The sequence below is a fragment of the Galeopterus variegatus genome, unplaced genomic scaffold, assembly GCF_000696425.1.
Source record: "Galeopterus variegatus unplaced genomic scaffold, G_variegatus-3.0.2 Scaffold157, whole genome shotgun sequence".
NCBI lineage: Eukaryota > Metazoa > Chordata > Mammalia > Dermoptera > Cynocephalidae > Galeopterus > Galeopterus variegatus.
The window spans coordinates 685,554-711,314 of record NW_007726268.1 but is presented as its reverse complement, the minus strand read 5'-3'; the positions used below and the strand labels follow the sequence as shown (position 1 = coordinate 711,314).

Below are 25,761 nucleotides of genomic sequence, written 5' to 3'. Positions count from 1 at the left end.
GAGGAATTCGAACTATAGATGGACTCTCGCTTCTTATATTCAGGTTTTGTTTCTGTTTTTCCCCCATTGGGTCTGGTTTTGTCTACCATTCATGGGCACCTCCAGTTTGTTCTTGGGACTTTTAGTATGAAAAAGCAATGCCATGCTGATGTGAAGACAAATAGTGTACAGAAGTGGGACTTCCCCCAAATGGAGGGAGCCTCAGGATCTCTAGGGCTCCACCATTAGTCTATGTGGGTGGCTGCAGAGGCTGAGAGAAGGTTTTAAAGGGAAGAAGAAGTGAAAGGACCATGAAAGGTCAGAGGCTTTACAACTGGTCTCTTGGCTCACACTGAGACCCCTAGGGTCACCACGAGCACACTGGGTACATGTGCAAATTAGGAAGAGGTGCCCACTTCCACTGGAGTATTTTATTGTCTGAGCACATAATAACTGGAGGATGTACAGAAAGGTGCCCCCTGGGGAAGAGGAGAGAGGAGAAGGTGTCCCTTGCTTTGGGCTGACATAGCTCCATGGCCAGAGTGTGAGACTGGACAAGCCAGATGGTGGCTGGATTTCGATTCTGATTGGCACAACCTACACAACCATACACGGAGGCCCTGCCCTGGCCCCATCCAGCCCGCCCGCTGCTGGGTCTCCTTCCTGAAGGGAAGCTAATGGGTCCCCTCATCATTGAGATTGAAGCTACCAGTGGCCACTTGGACAACTGTTCCTCAAAGTATGGAATATGTCCTGCTGGTGGTGGGTAAGCTGATTCTATTTTAATGATTTAGGTTTATGATGGAACTTTCCTGCAAAAACTGTTTACAAACAATGAGCCCAGATGGGGTGCTTACTGTACACTGAATATCCACATGCATTGCTGCCTTTTTTGTTTAAGAACACATTTTAAGGTCACTTCTGTTGGTTCACAGATGGGGGAAAATTGTAAAGGTGGTTGACGAGTGGCCCACAAGTCCCTACCCGCGGAGACTGTGGATGCAACCTTACTTGGAAAAGGAGTCTTTGCAGAAATACTTAAATTAAAGCTTGAAAGATGAGCTTTTCCTGGACTTATTGTGACCCTAAGTCCAATGACAAGCATCCTTATCAGAGAAAGGCAGAGGGAGATTTGACCCACAGTGACACAGAGAAGCCATATTAAGACATATGCAAAGGTCAGAGCTTTGCAGCCATAAACCAAGGAACTCCTGGAGCCACCAGAAGCTGGGGGAGGCAGGAAGAATCCTCCCTTAGAGCCTTTGGAGAGAGTGTGAGACTCATGATCTCCAGAACCGTAAGAGCATACATTTTTGTTGTTTTATGCCACCAAATTCATGGCAATTTCTTATGGCAACCCTAGGAAACTATAACAGCTGGCAACCACGTGGTAACAGTCTTTGATAAGTATCCCACATCCACCCCCAGGTTCAACCTACACGTCAGCCCACCAAACTCCATCTCCCTCCCCAGACCCATGCCTGGCCCTGAGCCTTTACCCACCTAATTCCCAGTCCAGAAAGCCTCTGTTCTGTTCTCCCTACATCCAGATTTCCAGAATAAGCCCTGTCTCTCCTAAGAAAATGTCCCCTTTGTGTTCCTTCCCAATGCTAGTGAGAGTGACTTCGTCCTCTGCCGGGCAACAAAAATGCTTATTACCACGTGTCCCACTCTCATTTGCACTCCGTGTACGCCAATTTTCATGCATGTATGCTTATTATGCTGAGTATATAACAACAACCCACATTTATCGTCTGCTTTGGAGTTCACAAAGCATCAACTGCACAGAATAGTAGCCTTGATCCTCACATGGAGCCATGGAATCCATAAAACAAGTGCATCAATATCCTAGCTGTACAGACAGGAGATTCCACCAGGGAAGCTAACCTATCTATCCATGTTATTCCCAATGTGGTTTGAGCAAATGGTGGACAGTTGGTCAGTCTGTTTGTCTGTCTTTGCCCTCTACCACATTTATCAGGAACAGGGATTATCTTTATTTCTCCTCCCTTTGGGTGCATAGTACTAAGCCCAGGGATATAAACAGGGAAACTGACGTGAGTTTCCAAGAAAAGCTTGACTCAGCCATCTTTAAGGTGCTGGGAAATCTCCATCTTTTGGGACAGCTGGCAGAGTTCTGGTTGGTTCTGTTTGGTTCCACTAGGGACCATTCAGAATCTCCTGCCCTTAGATAGCAGTGGTGCCAGCTCTCCACCAGAGCCTCAGCAGTTTCCGTGGAAACTGTCATTGGAATTCCACCCCAACATAAAGGAAAATTCAAGAACTGGACTTGATAGGGACAAGGGGCAGGGGGGGGGCACGATCAGTGAAAACAAGGAAGCACCTGTCATTGGAATTCCACCCCAACATAAAGGAAAATTCAAGAACTGGACTTGATAGGGACAAAGGGCAGGGGGGGGGGGCACGATCAGTGAAAACAAGGAAGCACCATGATTCCCACAGGGGCTCACCTCCCATGAGAACTCCCATGCCTCTGGAAGTCATCCCCCACCAACTCTTTCCTCCCAGATGTACTTAGTGATGTTCTGCTCTTCAGAGGGCAGCAGCCTAGACCTGGATTCCCAGCTGTGGGTTGTACATTGGAAAAGCTCTCTAGGAGAGAGAAGGGGTACACACTGTGTGGGGGAGCACAGAGATGATGCTGATGCTACCTTCCATTGTCATAGGCAGGCCCAGTGATGAAGCTGAGAGTTGTATGGTATCCTCTGGCCCTCTGTATGGGAGGAGACTTCTGTCTTGGACTGGTGGTGCAAACCAGCATTTAGCCCTGAGATGCCCTCCATGGGGGGGTGATGTCACCAAGCACAGCCCAATGGGCAATTCCATTGGATAAGGAGGAAAGTAATGGAGTTGAGAATGACAGTCACAGAAAACAAAGAAAGAGCCAAGTTGGGTTCTCTGGTAATTTTTCCACCTACTCCCACCCCACTATATCCCGGCCACTCCCACATGGATCTTGGCCCTTGACATTCCTTCACAAAAACAATCTTTTTCCTTCTACAACTGGCCATCCAACTGTAAGAGCAAATACCTACCTCACTTTTAAATTATCTCTGAGAAACAAAAGACTAATCCTTGTCCTTGTCTACCATAGAGGGCTTTGGGGGTAGGGAGTGGAGGAAGAAGGGAGGCATGCCAGTGCCATCTGCCTGTAGGGGGCGCTGGCACTACACAAAGGTGTAGGAGACGGTGCCCAAGCAAACTGCCCCCAGGACCAGAAACCTCAGACATCAGACAGGGCCAAGGGTCAGCCCTGGAGCCAAACAGACAACAATCAGCCACAGAAGGATGGTGATTCAGGCACCGCTGGCCAGATGGGGCCCTGCAGCCTTCACAGATGGTCTTCATTACTCCCAGCCAACACTCTCTGAACAAGGCTAGGGCTGGGCTCATTACTTATTAAGGGGGAGAAACGGAGGGGAAATTGAGGTCCAGAGAAGTACAGTGATTTTCCCTGGCTGCTCAGTTATTGCAGCTCAAAATAGCCCTTCTTCCAGGAATCAGCCTCCCTCCGTTCCTCCCTTATTTATTTCAGAGCATGGCAAACAGGGTGCCTCTTACCGCTTCCCATGCGAGCAATGCACCCTGCAGCTCCCACGTGACTATTCCTATTTCTCTCTCACGTTGCCTCTCAAGCTCATCCAGTGGCCCATGCGAGCCTCACAATGGCCCTGCAGAAAGCACCAAGCGGACTTTCCTTTGAGAGATGGGCGAGTTCTGAGGCACGTTTTCCTGCCTAGATCAGGGCCTGGCGCATGTGGCCAGGGCTCAAGGGTGTCTATTCACTTCTCCATATTGGATGCTCCATCTTCTTGCCCCATGCCCACCCCTTTAGTTTAGGGTCACTTTGACTGTCTCACAGATGTCACACCTTTCTCATCCCTCATGTACCTGACCCTGCTGGACTGTGGGCTGGCTCCTGTACATCCTGCCTCCCCAGCGTCCAAGCTGGGGTCTGGATTTCGCCTCCAAAGACAGCATTACCTGCCACTTCTGAAGAAGACTTCCCAAGGGTCCTACATGGATCCAGCCCCTCAGATGGGGGCGGGCGGCAGCTTCTCGGCAGCCGGGGTGGCCTGCGCCGTCTACTGGCCTTCAGCTGAACGCATCTCTGCAAGAAGTTCCCTTTGTACCTGCAGGACAGAGAAGCACATATGTGTGAGTGGCCTCAAGAGCACGTGCCCTCCAAAGGGTCCCTGTGGGGTCCCTGGGAGAACCATGCTCTACCTCTGACCAGCCGGTCAGCTCTCAGCAAATGCTGACCCCTCCCAGCCTCCGCCCCCACCTCCTCCTGTGACAACAGCACCTAACTCAGGAGGTTGCTGTAGGTACTTAATAAGATCGTGCTTAGAAAATACTGCTGCTATACAAGCATAGCAAGTGCATAGTAAAGGCTAGTTGCTGCAATTAAACATTGAATTATATGGTCTTGACCGCTTGCTCAACAGATTGTCCAATACAACTTTCTGTAATGACAGAAATGTTTATAATCTTCACTGACCAATACAGTAGCCACTAACTAACCCCATGAGGATACTGAATATTTGAAATACTGAGTGTGTCTGAGAAACTGAGTGTTACATTTTGTCTCATTTTTATGAATTTAAATAGCTGCATGTGGATAGTGGCCACCATATTGGACAGCCAGGTCTAGAGGTCTTCACAGACTTTCTGTCTGGAGGAGCTCTTCTGTGTCTTCAAATCTAGTTGTCTCCAAAACAAAGTATGCACATCCTGGAGGGAGGACACGACAGGGGTAGAGAAAGAAAAACATGAAAGCTTCTATTTATATTTATTTTCATACAGATGTTTGTATTTCTCTTGTCACATGCCCTTTGTAACACACACAATACATTAGCAGAGTAGAACGAACGTATGTATAATTTTTCAATGAACAACTATCCACTTATTAGAGTGAAGGCTCAACATTTGTTACTGATAGGCATGTGCAATCAAAAGCAGACCAGCAACCTAGTCCAGCGCGCCCATCCTGCAGCTGGGCACACAATACATTAGCAGAGTAGAACGAACGTATGTATAATTTTTCAATGAACAACTATCCATTTATTAGAGTGAAGGCTCAACATTTGTTACTGATAGGCATGTGCAATCAAAAGCAGACCAGCAACCTAGTCCAGCGCGCCCATCCTGCAGCTGGGAGGACTGAGGTGAGGAACAGCTGCACCTGCCCTAAGCACTTCCGAAAGATCTTTGCACGTTTCTAGCTACCGTGCCAAGCCATGAAGACTCCCTGCTCTTTACAAGCCTCAGTTTACAAGAATTCTACTCCCTCCCGTGGCGCTCACAGAACCAGCTATGGAGGAAGGAGAGGCAAACTGTGTGGCCCTTTCCCTTTCTCATTTGCCACCGCCAGGATCCAGCCACAGTCCCCTGATCTCCAGGGCTGCCTCCGGAATTTTAAGTGAGATCTGCAGAATGCTGTGTCCTCCTGGGCGCTGGTTTTCCCTGGCAGCAACAATGTGAAAGTGACTTTTTCTCTTATCTTTTCTGAAGTCAGGGTTGGGGGGACGCTCCCCTCCTCCAGCGCCTCCTCCAGTTGCTTCCCCTGTCTGGGGCAGGAGCTGATATTCCCCTGGGGGCCCTGGCTTGTTCTTTGAAGCAGTCTTCCCTGCTTGTGAGACCACAGGTTCCAGAAAGAGCTGTCTGAGTCAGGCTGGGGAGCTGCAGGCTACTAATCACAAACCCCTGAGCCAGTTGGGGCTCCGGCAGGGCCCGGTGGAGAGTGATTTCAAAGTGCAGAGACCAAGGGAAGAAGAGAGGTAAGAGTGTGTGAAGAGGATTCTTCTGCGAGCCACGGCTCACCTTTGTCCCCAGTCAGTGGCTGCCTGCCACACGCTTGCAGGTGTTAAGAATGGCACAATTTGAACTACAGGGAGGTTTTGCTTTTGGATAATGAGTGAGCCAGAGACTCCACTCAATCAAAATAACAAGGAGATGGCTGGGAGGATCCCAGCCCCTGAATTCAGGTCTCATCGACATGGATTTTGGGCCCTTTGGCCCTAGGGGAGAGCCCTAGTGGACCTTGGCATTGTCTTCAAAATAATATTTTGTTTGGTCATGGGCAGTGTCTGTTTCTATCTCTCCTGGGTTCCCCCAGAACATTCTGTGTGCAGCCCCTCCCGGAGCAGCAGTATCCTGGGGACATCAGCCTGGGATGGGCAGATTCTGCAAGCCTGTCCCCATCGCCAGTCACACAAGGCCGCTCAAGGGGCTGCAGATGCTGTGGGCCACTGGCTGGATTGCCTTCCCCAGCTGCACGTCTATGCCCGTGCATGCCCCGGCTGCTGGGTGATACACATACCCCCTTCTCAGGAGGATTGCTCTTGGCCGATGGCAGCTGGTCTTGCCTAAAGACACTTAGAGGAGTTTGTACACCTTCCCCCCAGGGGAGACTCTGAGCCACTGGCTGACTGGCAGGGTGTAACAGCTCAGCCCCTTCACCTCTGACAGGACAGTCCGTGTGGTGCAGTTCACACTGCAGAGCTGCCCGCGGGCTCAGGTGGGGAGGTGGACACTCTAATGCCACATCTTTGCTTAGTTCCTCCCTGGCTCTGGCTTGCTGTGCCACCCCCAACCTCCTGCAAGCTCTCCCTCCATAGATCACTTGTACAGGTATCCCCGTTTCAGACTCTGCTTCCAACAAACCCATCCCCAGACACTCAACAGAAGCATCCCCTTCTCCTCTCCTCTCTCCAATTTGCCTGTTTCCCCCAGAACACTCAAGTCCATTTGAAAAACATCCTAAAATATGCACATGTCCTTATAAATCTGTAGTGTTGCCTTGTGCACAGCATTGCACACGAAGTCCATTCTTCTCATTTTATTTTTACTCAAGGCTATGTTTTAAGATCAATCTAGGTTTCTGTAGATATGTCCAATTTGCTGCTTTTAGCTGGCCTATAGAGTGATTCACATTTTTAAATAAGCTGTCATTTAAAGTCCAGATTTTAAATCCAACTCCTACGCTCCATGCACCCTCTGCTCTCTTGGTCTCTCCTCTAACAGCCTACATCACGGACACTTTGTTAACAGGCCTCATGAAGATGAATCAGAAGAAGGCCTTCTGATACCATGTCAGCTCCAGCAGAGACACTTCAAGGCTGGTTAGCCAAGGTCGTGAGCTCAGGGACATCAGTTTTGACTGGAGTCCAGTGGGAAGGTCATGAAGGGAGGTGGGGGGTGCCATTGTGGTCGTGTATCTGATGCTAACCAAAATCCACTGACCACCCTGCCTGCTCCAACCTTCCTCCCCTACACGTCCACTGCCCTTTTTATCAACCAAGTCTGAGGGAGGGAAGATAGATCCAAGGAGAAGGTCTTGTGGGCTCGCACAGCCTGCCTCCCACCTGATCCTTCTGGGAAAACACTGTGTGGTCTGGGGTCCCTCACCTTCCACTCTTGACCCCACAGGGAATCACAAAGCACAGAGAAGTAGAGTGGAAGGAGGGGTGCCAGAGCCTTCAGTTCCCACTAAGCAGAACCTGGGACTGTGGTTAAAGCCCTGGTGCTGTGGCCAGTGTGACAAAGGGTCTCAGCCACATGTAGCGGGGCCACATGTAACTAGGCCATTTGAACTGAGGCCACATCTGTGGGTCTGTGTCTTTACCCGACTCTAGAGATTATGCTGCCATTACTGAGAGTGCTAGCTCATTGAATAAGTAAATTGTGTCATGACTAAAGTGAACAGACACTCAGCTCAGACAGATAAACACCCATCTCATAAGGAAAGCCACTATCTTCTAATAGAATTACATTCTCAGAGCCCATGTTTCTCCTTCTCTCCTCTCCTCTCCCCCTCAAATGGCTAATGCACATCTTAGGCTTTAAAGAGCACCCCTCCATTACAAGCTCCAATCTCTCCCTCACTTGTTCCGATTCAATTCACCCACAGCTTTGCAGCTCACTGTTCCATTTGTTGAAAACTTCCTAGAACCCGTCTCTGAGTGTTTCATGCTTCATACAGCACTGTACACAGTTACAAATTAATCAATAAAATCCAATTCCATGGTCCGGTGCTTGCTTTGGACACGGCAGAGACATAATTGGTGAGCAATCTGAATCTCTGCGCCTTTAGTTAATGTCAAGGCAATTAGGCATCCAAATATGAATTTTCTACATTTTTTCATTTCCTCTCTGATAATGGATTCTGTGTTTTCTAATTCCTGTCCTTTAACTCGTGTAGTTTCATTAATGAAAACAGCCATTTTCATTACAGTGTGGTATTTGGAGTTGGCAAAAAAACAAAGAGATGTATAAAACAGAATGGATGCCCTGAAATTAACTCCAGGTGTAAATGGGAAGCTAAAAAATAGCACATAAGTGGGGGAAAATGGATTAATGCAGGGTTTGCAAGCTTTTTATGTAAAGATCTAGGTAATAAATATTTTAGACTTTGCAGGCCATGTACAATCTCTGTCACATATTCTTTTTCTTTATGTATGTATAACATTTTATAAATATAAAAACCATGCCTAGCTTATAGTAAAACAGGTCAAAAGCCATATTTGACCCATGGTCCATAGTTGTTATATAAGCAAAAATAAAAATAAATCCTTCCATGTACATGAATATATATCACCATACAAGAAGGAAACATAAGAGAATATATTTGTATATCTGTGGCACTGGGAGATCGAGGGAAAGGAAAGATTTCTTAGACAAGACTAAAAAGTAAATCACAAAGGAAAAGTAGCTCCATTTAACTGTCCATGCTAATCAAAATATATACTTCTTAATGACAAAAGAATCACATGCAGGGTTAAAGAATAAGAATTTCATTTCCAACAGTACAGTGAACTAAATATTCTGATTGACTACCACCACACTCATACTGAAAACAACTAAAAATGCAGATTAAAATATAAAATTTTTAAAACATATTTAAACGTATTGATGTTCTGATTGAAAGGCAAGAAATAGTTAAAAGTCAAAACCAAGTGAAAACTGAAGCCTGGTAAGATTGCTTTCATTTTGAGGGCATTTGCCAAACCAGGTGAGTTCAGTCTTCTATTATCATGTTCTGATAAGATGCAGGGTGCAGGACCTCCACTCTTGCGTAAAGCTCCTACCTCAGAAGGCCATACCCTCTGTGAAGGTTAATTTCAGGTGTCAATTTGGTTAGATGAAGGAATGCTGAGAAACCTGGTAAAACTATCTTTTTAGGTGTGTGCATGAAGGTGTTTCCAGCAGAGATTAGTATGAGAGTCTGAATGGACTGGGTGGGAAAGACCCACCCTCAATGTGGGTGAGAACCATCCAATCCACTGGGGGTCGATTAGTATGAGAGTCTGAGTGGCCTGGGTGGGAAAGACCCACCCTCAATGTGGGTGAGAACATCCAATCCACTGGGGGTATGGAGAGAAAAAAAGAGAGAAAAAAGGTGTAGCTCTCTCTCTACCTGCTGGAGCTGGGATACACTCTTCTCTCCTGTCCGTGGACATCAGAGCTTGAGACTCTTCAGCTTTGGGATTCCAGGACTTACACCAAGGACACCATCAGCTTTCCTGGTTTTGAGACCTTTGGACTTGGACTGAGCCACGCTACCGGCATCCAGTTTGCAGACGACCTATCATGGGACTTTTCTTCACAGTCACGCTTACACCAAGGACACCATCAGCTTTCCTGGTTTTGAGACCTTTGGACTTGGACTGAGCCACACTACCGGCATCCAGTTTGCAGACAGCCTATCATGGGACTTTTCTTCACAGTCACATGAGCTAATTGCCCTAATAAATCCCTCTCATATAATTATAACATATCCTATTGATTCTGTCTCTCTGGTGAACCCTGACTAATACACTCTCAATATACGGGTGAATTAGAAATAAATACTCTCCTATCCCCACCACCATAAAAAACAAAAAACAAAAACCTCCCAACTCAAATCTTATCACTGAGGGAAGGGGGAAAAGCCTCTCCTGTTCATTTCATGACAATAAGTCAACCTTCTTATAGGTTTGCAACCTACATTGACAATATACAAGTGACCAGTGACAGGAAAAAACCTAAAGCCAAGAATTTCATCCAAAGGGGTGTCCAGCGGGTGCCACCAAGGCATCTAGCAGAAGCAAAACAAATATTCGTTAGGGAAATTCACCTTGAACCCATGTCCTAAAGTTCCAAAAATATCAACTCACAGTCAAAAATCCCAACACAAACAAGGAAACAAATTACCATAAATGAGAGCTAATACACAAAACATATTCAGACATGCCAAGACTTTTTCTGTTAGCATGATCACATGCAAAATATTAAGTGTGTTTTTAAAAAGATTGCAAATAAGAGTAAAGAGCAAGAGACTATACAAATAACCAAGCAGACTCAAAACATAACCAAATGGAACTTTTTGGAAATAAAACATATTATACATGAGCAATTCAATTTGAAACTCAGTAGACCAACGAAAGCAAGGAGATCAATTAAGAGGCCATTGTAACAGGCCAGGGACTTCTGACCAAGATCGAATAACAGTAACTGGATTTACCATCCTAAATAAAACCTATGAAACAATGGTTTTCAGGACATTGGACATCAAGCAATGAAGACAGTGATCCCTAAGAGAAGAGGAACTGTTGAGGGGAGCCATACGATGTCCCAGATTATTGGTGCAGAAATTTTCCAGGTCTGGCACCATTTGTTGAAAAGACTATACTTTCCCCACTAAATTTCTTTTGAGCCTTTATCAAAAATCAATTGACCATATACGTGTAGTCTATTTCTGTACTCTATTCTGTTCCATTGGTCTATTTTTATATTTCTCTACAAATATCACACCATCTTGAATACTTTAACTTTATAGTAAATCTTAAAAGTAAAATGGTGTAATCAACACAGTGTGGTATTTGCATCAATATAGACAAATAGGTCAACAAATGATGCTGCAACAATTAGATACCCACATGCAAAAATAAGAACTTTAATCCATACATCACACATATATGAAAATTAAGTAAAAATGGATATAAGCCTAAATGTAAAACCCAAAAGTATAAAACTTTAGAAAAAACATAGAAGAAAATCTTTGCAGCTATAGATAGGCACAGATTTTTTAGTTATGAAGCTAAAAGCACAATCAACAAAAGAAATAATAATAAATTGGATTTCATCAAAATTAAAGATAAAAGATATGCCACAGACTGGAAGAAAATATTTGCAAATCACATATCTGATAAAAGCCTTATAACCAGAATATATAATGAGGTCTCAGAACTCAATATAAAGAAAACAAACAACCCTTTTTTTTAATGAGCAAAAGATCTGAACAGACACTTCACCAGAAAAGATATACAAACGGTAAACAGGCACATGAAAAGATGTTCAATATCATCAGATATTGGAGAAATGCAAATTTAAACTATAATGAGATACCACTGCACAATTAAAATGACTAAAACTAAAAAGAATTATCATACTAAGCGTTGGCAAGGATGTGGAGAAGCTGAAACTCTCACATACTGCTAGTGTAGATGTAAAATGATACAATCACCTGGGAAAACAATTTGGCAGCTTCTTAAAAAGTGAATGATACATCTACCATATGATCTAGCTATTCCACTTCTAGGTATCCACCCAAGAGAATTTAGAGCATATGTCCAACAAAGACTTGCATATAAATACCTATAGTAGTTATGTCTGTAACAGCCCCACACTGAAACAACCAAATGTCTCCCAAGTGAGCATATAAACAAATTGTGACATATGCACCCAATGGCATAAAAAGAAATGAATATTGATATACACAACAACGTGGATGAACCTCAAAATAATCATGCTGACTGAAAATAGCCCAGTAAAAAAAAAAGTACATATTGTATAATTCCATTTCTATAAAGTTCTAGGAAAAGCAAACTAATCTTTATTGAAAGAAAGCACATCTGTGGTTACCTGGGTGTGAGGAGGTGGCAGGGTGGGTGGGAGGGAGGAATTACAAAGGGATAGGAGGAACCTTTGCGGCATGATGAATGTGTTCATGACGTTGTCTGTATTGTTGGTTTCACAGGTGTATACATATGTCAAAACTTATTCAATCATATGCTTTAGAGATGTGCAAATTAATTAAATTAAATTATACTTCAATAAAGCTTTACAAAATCATAACTCAGTGGACTAAGAAAACTAGAAAAATTTTAAAGATAGATCTAACAAAGTATCCAGGTTATAACATGGAAAAACAAAGTTATCAAAATAGAGGTGAGAGACGTGAAAGGTAGAGAAAGTCTAGTATACGCTATTTCAGTGTTTCAGAAACAAGAAAAGAGAATGAGAGAGAGGTGACATTTGAGGAACGATGACTGAGAATTTTGGCAACATCAATCCACAAATTATCAAAGCCCAATGGATACCTAATGGAAAAGTAAAAAGGAATGCACACCTGTATACATCAAAGTAAAACTATGGAACGCCAAAGATTCAAAGAAGATCTTAAAAGTAACCAGAGATAAAAGACTTTCAAAAGACAAAGCAGACTAATAGCTGGCTTTTCACCCCAAAAAGGAAGTCAAAGGGCACTGTGATAACAGCTTTGATCTGCTCGGGGAAAACAACCATCAACTTAGACTGTGTACCCAGCAGAAGCCTTTCTCAACACCATGATGAAATAAATATATTTTCAGACTCATAAAAACTGAAAGAGTGATTTTCTCAAAAGAAAATTCTCAAGAATATGCTTTAGGCAGAAGAAAATCCCAGGAGGAAGACGATCTGATGAACACAAAAAAAGAATGGAAAAGCAAGATAAGGGCAATTATGAGGGTAAATATAAATAAATGGGCATAAAAAGACAATAGACTTGGAAAAATATTTGAAGTATATGTAACAGGTAAAGAATATATACAAATCTAGAATATATACAGAATCCTATAAATTATATTTGTCATTAACAAGCCTGATAACAGTAAACATTAGTAAGCATTTGGAGGAAGGGCAAACTCTCACTCATGGGACAGAACTCTACAGCAATTAAGATGAATGAATTTGACCTGTATGTGTAACATAACGAGATCATCAAAAACAACACTGAGCTTAAAAATCAAAGTGAAGAATAGTAAATTCGGAATGATACGTATATACATACTTTAAAGACACAAAACAATATCATATATTATTGATGGATACATTGATTTACAGTCAAAGTAGGAAAACACAGATTGAAACAATTTGTACCAAATATGTAAACTACATAATTATCTCTTTTATTTAACTTAATTTTATTTCTATTTTCCACATATTACATGTATAATATATAAGGTAATATTTTATTTATTTTATTTTTAAGGCTCGGAAGCAAATATGACAAAAATGTTAATGTCTAATATTTGGTAATTCTGCTTTATCGTTACCTGGGAATTTGTTATATTTTTTCTGAACTTTCCTGTATTTTTAATATTCTTTTTCAAAAGATAAAAAAAGATACTCTCTAATACATAAATTTTATCATTCTCTGGGAGCTAAGACCTATAGGACAATGTCTGCTACGGTATTTTATTTTTTGTAGAATATTAAGACAACTGAAGAGAAAGTAGGAAAATCATTCAAAAAATAGAATCATTTCTCTTGAGGAGAGAACACAAGAGTTAGATGACTGACAGAGAGGTGGTAGATACATAGTTTCATAGACAGACAGATAGAAAGGAAAGTGGATGGATGGAAATCTACATACATATGTGGGTGGGAGAACAGACAGATAGTGTGGTAGGCAGACTAACGCCCCCTGCCTCAAAGATGTCCATGTCCTAATCCCTGGAATCTGTGAACATGTTGCCTTGTATGGCGAAAGGCAGTTCTCAGATGGGATTAAGAGTACTGACCTCAAGGGCCGGCCCGGTGGCGCACAGCTACAGTGCGCTGCTTGGGAGCGCGGCAGCGCTCCCGCCAAGGGTTCGGATCCCACATGCGGACCGGTTCCCACTCACTGGCTGAGCGAGGTGTGGGCACAGCACCGAGGGTTGCGATCCCGTTGCCGGTCCCGGTCCGGTACGGGCGCGACACTGAGGGTTGCGATCCATTGCCAGACACGAAAAAAGAAAAAAAAAAAAAGAGTACTGACCTCAAGCATGGGGAGGTTAGCCTGGATTACCAGGTGAGCCCAATCTAAGCACATGAGTCCTTAAAAATGGAAGAAGAGGAAGAAGATTGTTCAGAGAGATGAGAATAAAGAAGAGGGAGGAGAGATTTAAAGTGTGAGAGGAGTCAACCCTCACTCGCTGGTTTGGGATGTCGAGGAAGGGAGCCATGAGCTGAGGAACTGAATTATGCCAACAACCTGAATGAGCAGGAAAACAATTCTCTCCTGGAGCCACCAGAAAGGAATGCAGCCTGTGACACCTTGATTTTAGTCCAGTGAGACCCGTGCTAAACTTCTGACTTACAGAACTATAAAATAATAAATCTGTGCTGTTAAAAACAACACACTATCTATCAGTCCTTTCTCCTGTCTAGCCGAACCATGAATTCCTTTTGGCACCCACCCTCCCCTACATGGAGCAGGTGCCTCTGGGGATACTGACTCCATCTCTAGATGCTGGTCTGGGCCTGATTGATCAATCCCACCTTTCCTGCCAGCAATTGGTTCAGGAATGAATAAATATGTGCTGAAGTTTGGGCCAGTGATAAAAGAGGAAGGGTGTGCTGGGACTTCTGGGAAAGTTTTCCCTCATACTTTTGGGAGAGTTTCCAGAAGTGAGCCCTCTCTCTTCCCTTACAGGTTTTTAAGTGCAGACGTGAGACTGAACTGTTGCTGCCATCTTGCTGGCAGCCCGCGGGTGAAGCTAACCCTCAGACGAGGGCAGAATTAATAGAATTCCGGAGAAAACAAGCCAGGGCTGGTGGATTAGGTCAACCATGGAACCTGTCTTTATACTAGTTTTCTAGTTACACGAGCCAATAAATATTCTCATTGTTTAAAAAAAAAAACACTAAGTTTGGTAATTTATTATAGCAGCCATAGAAAACTAATACAGACAGACAGACAGACAGATACAGCAGATCCCTCACTTCATTGTCTACAAGTCTTTCTGTCTGGTCATCTGCAAAGTCAATATACGTAAAACAAATCTTATGTCACTATTGCCTTCTGCTATAAGTTGGTTATAAATTACCATGTGATGGTAGGGGTTCAATAGGTAGCGTCCTTTTGAAGGGGAAAAATAAGCTCTATGCCTGGCCTCCTGAGCAGTGAATTTGAAGCACTTTTCGAACTAGGGGTCACCTTTCAGTGTTTTCCCAACACTAGCATTCAGAATTGGGCACCTACTGCATGTCTTTGAAGACTGGCCAAATATGAAAGAGAAATGGAGAGGACTTTTCTCCAAGAAGTTCTACCATCTAACCGTGCAACTCCACCAGCAGAAAATTAATTTGAGACTTCACATGGGTCAAATTGGTAGTATCCTTTATCAAATTTTTGCAGGCCAAATGCTATAGAACCAGTGGCTTAATAAGAAATTTGTCTGTAAAGGGAAAACTTTCCCCATACATCCATTATCATATTCCCTTATAAACACCTCCCCAGTCAAAGATCTGTCCCAGACATTAAAAGCACAAGTCTTGGCAACTGCTCACCATGAATGGTGATAATGGAAAACACTGGGTCAGAAAACTCAGATAGCAACCCTAATTCTAGGAGCTGTGTGAGTTTAGGGAAGCCATTTGTGGCAGATACAACTAAGGGTGACCCCATGAGTCAGACCTTTCTGTTATCCTCTCCCCTTGAGTGTGGGTGAAATCTGCGACTTGCTTCTATCTAATAAAATATGGCAAAGGTAAAGGTACTTTGCCGATGTAATTAAAGTCCCTAAACAAAAGGTGGGTTGTCCTGGGTGGGCCTTACCTAATCAGGTAAGCCCTTTAGAATTGGGTTTAGAGGTCAGAGACTTGAGCCAGCAGACACTCACTGTCCCCATTGTTGGCTTTTCAGAAGCAGGCTGCCATGAATTCTATGCCTCAAAAAAAAAAAAAAAAAAGAAAGAAAGAAATTCTGCCAATAACCTGAGGGAGCTTGGAAACAGATCCTTTCCTAGTTGAGCCTCCAGATGAAAATGCAGCCCCACCACACATTGATTTCAGTTGTGGGAGACCTTAGTGGAGAACCCAGCTAAACCATGCCTAGACTTTTGACCTACAGAAACTGTGAGGTAATAGATGAGTGTATTTTAAGCCACAGTGTGGTAATTTGTTACACATCATAGAAAATGAATATATCCTTTAAGTTCTCTGCACCCTTATCTATAAGACGGATAATAAAAATCTCCATCTCAGAGAACACTTTTAAGGACCTGAGAGGATCATAAACAAGAAATCACTTCTTAAAATCTAGTCCCAATGTTAAAAGTTGTTAGAAGAAAGACATTAGAATTGGTCTCACTTCATGATGAGCAGACAACCATTCTTCTCCCACTGAACTCAGAGGACATTTGTACTGTCCCACAGGCTTCTTGTTCTCGCTGGTGTCAGAGCTGCAAAAACAACCTGCTTCAGAAACAACTGCTTTGTGGAGTAGAGACAAATCCCCCAGACTTGGGGTTCCTGGAGGATCTTCAGCACATCCATCCTGCTCCCTGGCTCACTTTCCCATCTGGACAACGAGAGCATTCATCTGCATGAGTGTGTTTAAATGCAGGAATATGAACAACGATTATGGTGTCCTTACCACGTGCCAGCATGTGCAAAGGGCTTCTCATGACTGACCTCATGGAATCCTCAGTGCAACCCTGAGTGCCAACTTTAGTGCCCGGTGCCTGGGTTAGAACCCTAGCTCTGCCCTAAATAGCTGTGTGGCTCTCAACAAGTTACCTCCACTTTCTGAGTCTCCATTTCCCAGTCTATAAAATGAGTATACTGGGAGTATCCATCTGTATTAGTTTTCTGTGCTACATAACATATTACCCCTAAACCAGCACCTTAAAGCAACACCCATCTGTTATCTCATAGTTTCTGAAGGTCTGACGTCCAGGCTCGGTTTAGCGGGATTCTCTGCTCAGGATCTCACAAGGTTAAAATCAACAGTCAGCCAGGCTGCATTTCTTTCTGAAACTCAAGATCCTCTCCCAAGCTCCCTGGTTGTTGGAAGAATTCGTTTCCTTGCAGTGGTAGGAATGGAGTCTCCCCTGCGTCTTGCTAACCATTAGTTGGGGGCTGCTCTTAGCTCCTCAGGGCCATTTGCCATTTCCATCAACATGAAGTTTGCTCCTTCAAAGCCAACAGGAGAGCATCTGCTGCACCTTTGAATTTCTCTCATTTCTTCCATCTCTGACCACTAGATCCTCTGTCCATCTAATTAGGTCACACCCACCTACACCTAAGGGAGGATGGGGATTATTCAGAGCATGCACACCAGGGGTGGTAATCTTAGGGACTACCTTTGAACTCTGCCCACCACGCTACCCAACAGGGCTGTGGTCAGGATTGAACGGGTTAGTACATGTAACAAACTTAAAACATTGGCTGGCACGTGGGGCCATGTGTCCAAGAATGGAAATCATCTCTCCTGACTCCACAGCCCATCCACTTTGAGACCCATCTTGTTTTTCTTCTTATCACAGTCTGTCTTATCTCCTGGTTGGATTTTATCCACCTGCCTCCCTCTCTGGACTGGAAACACCTTGACAGGAGGAGCCATATCCTCCCAGCACTTAGCACAGTGCCTGCTACGTCCTCCAAGATGGTCCCCAATTCCTCCCGGTTGTCATGTCCTTGGGCATCATGGCTCGCCTTGCTCTCTCTTGGATCACGCACTCGGGGGGAGTCCAGTCACAACGTCAGGAGGATGGACAGACACACCTGGGGAGGGACTCCTGCCAATATCAAGCACCAGGTGAGGGAGCCACCTTGGATGTTGACCCTCCAGCTCCTGTCACACCTTCATGAGACCGCGGCCCCAGCCAAGATCTTGACTGCATTCTCACAAGAGACCCCCAAGCCAGAACCATCCAGCTAAGCCACTCCTGAATTCTCAGCCTACAAAACCTTTGAGAGATAGTAAGTGTTTATGTGTTGAGCCACTAAGTCTTGCAGTAATTTGTTACACAGTCATAGATAACTCATATAGTCCTCGATACATATTTGGCAAGATTAATATTGAATACATAATAATAACAGCTAACACTTACTTAGCCGCTACCCACCATGCCAGTCACTATTCAAAGAGCAACACAGGGGCCGGCCCGGTGGCGCACTGGATGGTGCGCCGCTTGGGAAGCACGGCGGCGCTCCCGGATAACTCATATAGTCCTCGATACATATTTGGCAAGATTAATATTGAATACATAATAATAACAGCTAACACTTACTTAGCCACTACCCACCATGCCAGTCACTATTCAAAGAGCAACACAGGGGCCGGCCCGGTGGCGCACTGGATGGTGCGCCACTTGGGAAGCACGGCGGCGCTCCCGCCTGAGGGTTCGGATCCCACATGCAGACCGGTTCCCGCTCACTGGCTGAGGACCCATGCAGGTATCTCAGTAGACAGAGCACTGACCTAACAAGGTTCTTACATGAACTGTGTTTGGCCCAAGAGTTGCTAGTGGGTTTACAAGGTATCCCGGAAAGATGTGCCCAGACCTGTTGGGGCACCAGTCTGGGACCCTCAGCCTTGTTTGGAAAAGTTTCCCAGACAGCCTCTATGTGTGGGCGCCTGGCATATAACAGCTGCACAATGAACATTTGCTGAATTACTCAAGTTGAAGTCTTGGGGAGGCAGGAGCTGTCAAGGAGGCACCTCACCCTTCTCCCGCTCTCCACATCTTCCGGGCCCCTGCTGAGCCTGAGACTTCAGGCTCGTCGGTTGTCACTCAGATGTAACTTAGTGTTTCCTCCTAGCTAGTGGGATACCCATCAGAATAACAATCACATGCCAATGTCCCTGTTTTCTCAGAATCCAAAGGCATCTACTCTCTGATCTTGATGGTACACATTCCCCTTCCGCTGAGAAGAGTGCCCACATTTTCCTTTTGGAAAGGAAACCCATGTTTGGGTCAGGGCCAGTGAGTCAGGTCTGGCAGTCCCTATCACACCTGCAGTGGTCCTCCTTTTGTTCAGGCTACTTTGAGTAGGGCTTCTGTCACAAAAGCCCTGAATGATCCATGAAATAAAACATGTGCCTCAAAAATGATGGACGTTAGAAAGGACAGGATGTGGTTTGGGCAGCATGAAGCGTGCTCCAGGGCCAACACAAGCATGATCACCTGGTGTGTGTCAGAAATGCGGAATCCCAGGCTCCACTCCAGACCTACTGAATTGGACTCAGCATTGCAAGAAAACTCCAGAAAACTTCAGGTGACCAGAGTGCCCCATACAGGCTAGGGAGCCCAGGGACAAGCCACTGTTGCCACACAGACTATGGAGTGAGACTTGCTGGCTCACATCTGGGTCCGTGAGGAGGTCGTCTGACCTCTCTGTGTCTCCATTTCCTCATGAGAAAAATAGGGCTAATGATACCATCCACCTCATGGAGTCCTTGCAGGATCTAATGCGATGATGCATGCGACAACACGATGAGTACAATGCCTGGCACGCAGCATGTGTGCAGGGATGTCAGCTCCAGACACACGGTCCTGGTAGAGAATTGATAACAGGGGAAGGGATGCTCAGAAGAGGAGAGGTCATCTCCAGCCACAGAGGATCTGAGCAGCTATGAGGAAGAGTTAAGAATTTGCATTGTGTCTTGAAGAATCTGTAAACTTTGGGTGAAATATCGACAGTAGGGGAGAGCGCAAGAGCTTATCAAGAGAGGGGAATGTGGAGAACCAGGAATGGGTGCACCAGGGTCTAGGTCCAGAGTGTGGGTGAGGGTGGAGGCAGCACCAAGGAGGAGATCCTGGGAAGGATGAGACCGAAAAATCTGGAGGAGCAGGGCAGATGGGGGGTGGGGCTGGTTAAGGAATTTGCTTTTTAACTTGTACATAATGGCAAGTCTGAAAGGTTTTGAGCAAAGCAAAAAAAACCATCAAAGAATGACATGATGAAAGAGTGGTATTAAAACCCACATGTGCTACCATTTGCTGTGGGTGCGTGTGCACTTGAGCATACCCCGCAAAGAAAAGTCTGCAAGGGTGCACTCCTAAATGTTAATGGTGATTGCCCCTGAGTGGTGAGATTACCAGGATGTTTTAATTGTCTTCCCTTTGCTCATCTGTATTGTCTAATTTTTCTGCAAAGGACATACATTGCTTGCATAATTTAAAAAGCCATAAAAGCTGTAAATAATTAACACACTCTTTCTTCAGGACTTAAGTTGGATGGATGTGATTTCAAGCCAGTTATTTCAAATAGTTGCTGGATTCCTGGCCTTAGGCACTACTGAAAAATCTCACAGACGATGAGGGCTATACGGGCTGGGTTGATGGAGAATCAAATTTAGTCCTTTAACCAAGGAACTCTAGACCCAACGAAACAGGAACTCTTTCTCTGGAGCACAGAAATGCCTTTTGAAGCCCATAGTAAGTGCTTTTTGGGGGGTTAGCTAAATCACAGTTTGCAGTTCCTGAAACTGTGGGCACATGCAGAAATAACAGAGGTGGCCATATGCCCTACCTTTTAGGGTTGATCCTTGGTTTCTTCTGCTTGCTCTTCCCACGAGATGTCTTCGCTCTCCTATGAGGCAGTCCTTTCTTCTGTTCTGGCTCAGACAGCAGGTCCTGGGACATCGCCCCTGGGACTGTTGGGTAGGAAAGCTGAAAATACCAGGGACGTTGGCATAACATTCCTCAAAGCCCTCATGATGGGGACAACCCAGAAGGGTTCTCTCTCTGCACACAGGATGCCTGTCTACACAAATCAAGGAACAGAAATGCTACATTGACAAATGGCCTGAACCTGTGAGGGGCTCCAACCAGGAACTGAAAAGAACCTTCTGGAACCCTGCTTGGGCTGGATCCACAGAGGAAAGCCCAGACATTTGGTGTTAACTGGAGGCCTAGGGAACATCATGGCCAGCTCCTTTTCCCTCCCCCAAATCCGCATCCCTAGGAACCCCCACACCTTTTGAAGGAAGGAGGGCTAAATGAGACCTTGGATTCCCCCTCTCAGTCTTTATTAACCTGAAGAGAGCACCACCCCACCTGCAGGGTCCACCTGGGAAAAGCAGAACAGACTGCAAGCTCTGGACTCCAGGCCTCATCATCGTTTGATAGAGTTAAATTAGGACTGAGGCTCCAGGACCCTCTTTGTTGGCTCTGGCCCATGCCATCCCAAAACAGGACTAAGCCCTCAATTATCAGACCCAGATGCATGGACTCACCCTCAAGAGAGAACTATAAACTCATCATTTCATCACGAAGTGACAATACCCTTGAGCATCCACCACGTTTCCCTTTTTGACACTGCTCTCAGGGGTAGATTTGGGTCTCACCACTGTAATTATTTCTAGAGTCCAGGTATAATGACTCTCTTTTTTCAAGAGTTTTGTTTTTTGTTTTTGCATGAAGTCTCTCTCTCAAGTTTCTGGTTTATAACCTTAGGTTACCCAGGGAGCTTTCCTGGGCAAAGTTTCATTTCACTTTTTGCATCTGTTACCAGGAAGCTCGGAGTTAAATTTTATGTCTAATTACGAATAATATCTCACCCAGAATGTTTGAAAGAGCAACAATTCTTTTCTTTGAAATTTATTTTTGCATTACTTTCGTTTGGATTTGCATTTTTGGCCTCTATTCTTTCCTGTCCGATACAGAGTAGCTCCAGCTTCCCTCGGGAGCTGGCTGAGAAGCCATTACAGTGGACAGTGACGTGACAAGAGGTAGCGTCCCATTTCCCTTCATCACTACAAGCCCTGCCTGTTAAGCATGCTCTCTGAGCCCCCCCAGGTCCTGGGCAAAGCTGGGCATTACCTTGGATATCTGCGCCAGCCCTTCTCTCAGGCTCATCCTGGTCCATCCTCCAGTGCTCAAGGGCAGGGGTTGCGGACTGTCATCCCGGAGGCTGCCACCAGGGAAGTGCAGAGCCGAGTACACAGAAGCGGCCTTCTCTTTCTGCTCCACGGGCAGAGGGAGGCTGCGGCTCAAGCAACACCACGTGAGCCGGGGCTCGGCCCTTAGTGAGGGGAAGGGGCTCTGGGCCCCGCAGCTCCTGTGGGTCCCTGAGTGGGGAGATGAGGTCAGCTCGGGCCGGCCACGGGGCATGCCCTGGGGCTGAGTGAGCACTGTGATGAAGGAGCCAGGCTGGAAGGGGCAGCCAGGACTGAGCCTTGCCAGGGAGTTTGAAGAAGGGTCTTCTGGGGCATTCTCAGACATTTCCCCCAACGCCCAGGGATTTGGAACACCCCAAGAGGGCATGACTTTGGCTGAATTGCTGCCCATGCAGACAGCATGTATCTCAGCCTCTGTGTCCTGGGCCATTTGGGTGTCACATGTGGGGGTGGGCAGGAAGGAGCCTGTCTCCTTGGGGGCCCCTGTGGCTGAGCCAGGAGACTCCCTGGCTGCTGACATGCTACTGTACATCCTGTCTCCCTTATCCTCTCCCAGCTGCACCCCTTTCCGCCTGGACCAGCCGGAGTCCTCTGAGATGCTGTCTGCCTCCCCTGGGGTTGAGCCGGAGGCTAGGCCAGGAGACAGGGGGGTCCCCAGTACTGATCCAACAAGAGATGCCCATTCCTTGGGCCCCCCACTCCTGCAGAGAGAGTCCTGGCCTTTCCCGGGCCCCCGGGGAACAGGCAGTGGTAAGGGGGTCTCTCCCTGAGGTAACCTGAGGAGATACTTGGGGGAAAAGTCTGCCAGAGCAGCGAGAATGCTAGGAGCCTGAGGCTGGGCGGCCAGCTCGGAGTGACGCCCAGTGGCCAGGGCTGCAGGGTGCATGGGGGGCTCCTCACCACCCAGCCCCTCCTGCTTCAGGTCAACAGAGGAAGCAGCTGAGGAGGCGCCAGGGGACCCCAGAGGCTCGCCCACCCTCCCGGCACTCCTGTGCGGCCCCCGTGGCACCTCCTTGGGGTCACTCTCTTGCTTCCAGGATGGCGTGGAGGTGGGCTGTGTGGGGGCTCCCGGGGTCTCTGCTTCCAGAGACTCTGGCTGCTCCTGGCCCAGCTGCTCCTCCACTTTCAGCTTCTTCCTCTCCGAGGGCAGCTTGTCCCCCACGGGCCGGGGCTCACCAGAACCACCGCTGGGCTGTCTGGGGACAGTCTGTGCCCACGGACAGGTCTCCTTCATGTCCCCACTGCTTTGCTCAACTCTTTCCAGCTTGGGGTCTGGCAAAACTAGCCTGAGGGCCTCTAGGTCACCTCCTTTGAGAGGGCCGGGCGCTGGGGGCAGCTGCAAGCCCAGTTCCAGCCTCCCACTTGGGAGAAGCAGAGGGCTCTTGCTGCCCAAACAGGGGAGATCTCTGCCACCAAGGGTGGGGGATGACACAGCCCTGCTTACCCTGGGCTGGTCACTGCCTCCTGCACTGGACACTGTCTTCCTCTGTTTAGGAGGCTCAGTCACCAAGGAGCCCTCCTGGACTGGCGGACTTCCCTGAGGCCCCAACTTGGCCCCTACAGAAGGGTCCCCGCAGACAGGGGTCCTCCTGTCTTGGGATGGGGTTGGGCCCTTGCTCCCAGCTGCCTCTTCCTGGGGAGGAGGGTCCGGCTCTGCCCCATTGCCCAATCTCACTCCCCTGGCTTTCTTGCCTCCATGGGGGCCAGTTTTCATTTTCTGGTAGATTCTCTTGAACGTCTCCTTCCCATACACCTGCCACTTCTCCTGGGAGAACATCTTCAGCTTCCTCTGGCTGCACTTCTTATTGGCCATCCCCTCTGCCGTGGCGGTTCTCTCTCTACTTGGGTCCTCTGCCAAGGCTGGGGTGTCTCCAGCGGGGGTACATGGAACGTCCTCAATGGCAGCCTGCCTGACCAGGGCCCGGGGGTGCCCGCTGGGGACGTCAGCCAAGGTCAGCCCCCAGCGGCAGCCCGGACGGGCTGGGGTGGGCCTGGGGCTCAGAGGCTTCTGCGTCCTGGGGCAGGCGTCCTGGGGGTCCAGGGGCTCCAGCCACGTCCTGGAGCCCTCGACGAAGGGCAGCGAGTTGCTCCTGGTGACGGGGACGCACTCCACCGAGGTGGAGAGCTGAGTGGGAACGGAGTGGAAGAAGAGGGGCCGCGACTTGTCCAGGGGCGCGAAGGTGGAGCTGGCGGGGCCCAGGGCGGTCCTCCTGCGGCCGGGCCCGGGCGCGCGGATGTCGAAGTGGAAGGAGTCCTTGTAGGTGTAGGGCATGGGCAGGTCGATGCTGCCCTGCTTGGACAAGACGGTCTTGCGGGGCCGCACGTTGTCCAGCTGCGGGTCGTCCACCACCGCCTGGTTGTGCGAGATGAGCCGGGCGATGCGCTCTTCCAGCCGCTTCTTCTCCAGCTCCAGGCTGGGCCTGGCGCCCCCCGGGCCCGGGCCGCCCTCGCCCTCGGACTCGGCGCTGTGCTCCGACAGGCTGTGCCGCGGGCTGCAGGCCACCTGCGGCTGCTCCGCGCTGTCCGAGCGGGACAGGTAGCCCGAGTCGGTGCTCTCGCACTTCCTCAGCCTCCCCTCGGGGGCCTTGGCGTCCCAGGGCTTCTCTGAGGACGTGGCCTGCTGCCGCTGCAAGGAGCACGGCCTGCCCACGGTCGGAGACTTATGTCCAGGCAGCTTCCGCCGGGGCTGAGTGCAGGCCAGAGGGAGCCCGGGGGACGCCATGTGGGTAGAGTCTAAAGGGCCCCCTCTGTCAGCAAATGTGGGCCCTGGACAGGGGACAGCGACCATCTTTGTCTCTAGGTTCTTGGCAACTGGGGAGAGATGGGCACCTGAAGAAAGGGGTCCCTCTGAGGCCCCTTCACCCGTCCTCTGGCTCCAGCTTTCCCCCCTGCCCTCTGCTCTGGAGGTCTCTCCGGCCTTGTCCCCCTCCTCCGAGAGGCTGCCCCCGGCCCCCTCGGACTCCGAGGACAGCCGGGAGTTGTTGAGGTGCGTCTGGGTCCTCCTGTGTTTGTACAGGTTGCTCTGGGTCTTAAAGGCGATGCCACAGGTAGCACACGGGAAGGGCCTTTCGCCCGTGTGGGACCGGATGTGCTTCTCCAGAACACTGGGCTTCAGGCAGTCCCGGCCGCAATGTGGGCACAGGTGCTTGCCAGCGTTCCGCGCCTTGCCTGGGCTGCCCAGTGTGGGCCCCGGGCCCGGAGACAGGACAGGTAGAGCACCCACGATGTTCACGGTCAGCACTGGGGCCGCCGGCTTCCCCATCTGGGCAGGGCCAGGCCCTTCAGGCTGCAGCAGGGGACTGAGGATGAAGGGCACGCTGCCCCCATCCAGGCTTCCAGTCACCAGGGGGGCACGTGGCTGGAGGCCCCCCGGAGGCACCGTGTGGTACAGCGGGATGGGCAGGGCCTTCAGGAATACGGTGGGGGCCAGGCCCTGCTCTGGCGGCAGAATGACGGGGCTCAGGGTCAGGTGAGGTGAAGTCTGCCCACCTGAGGGTCCTGGGGGGCCAGAAGTGGGAGCTGGCTGGTCCCTGGCAGGCAAGGCAGGGCAGGTGGGTTCCGGAACCTCCATTCCACATCATCTGGGGAGCCCAAGATGCCAGGCAACCTGCAGGCAACAACCAAACTTTACTACGGGTACCTCCCTTCTCTCCTTGTACAGTAAACTCTTCCCTACCCCCCAACCCCCACCGGACATTTCATCACCCCATTGAAGCCTGACACCAATCCCCCAGGAAAAGCACACTTATCCCCAAGTTAAGAAAAGGAAAACTGAGGTTCAGAAAGTGGAAGTGACTCATCATGCAGCTGATACATGGCAACACTGGATTCAGACCCAGATC

At 47.8% G+C, this 25,761-nt stretch overlaps 1 protein-coding gene across 1 annotated transcript in view; it reads right to left on the bottom strand.

The window, feature by feature from the left end:
- Positions 1-25,490, bottom strand: part of ZNF831 (zinc finger protein 831) — a 67,057-nt gene extending 41,567 nt beyond the window's left edge. The window contains exons 1-3 of the mRNA XM_008593296.1: positions 21,843-25,490; positions 20,551-20,690; positions 3,985-4,133 (exon numbers count right to left, since the gene is read on the bottom strand). Of these exons, the coding sequence (XP_008591518.1) occupies positions 3,985-4,133; positions 20,551-20,690; positions 21,843-25,490 (3,937 nt within the window). The remainder of the gene's footprint in view (positions 1-3,984; positions 4,134-20,550; positions 20,691-21,842) is intronic.
- Between the last annotated feature and the right edge of the window lie 271 nt (positions 25,491-25,761).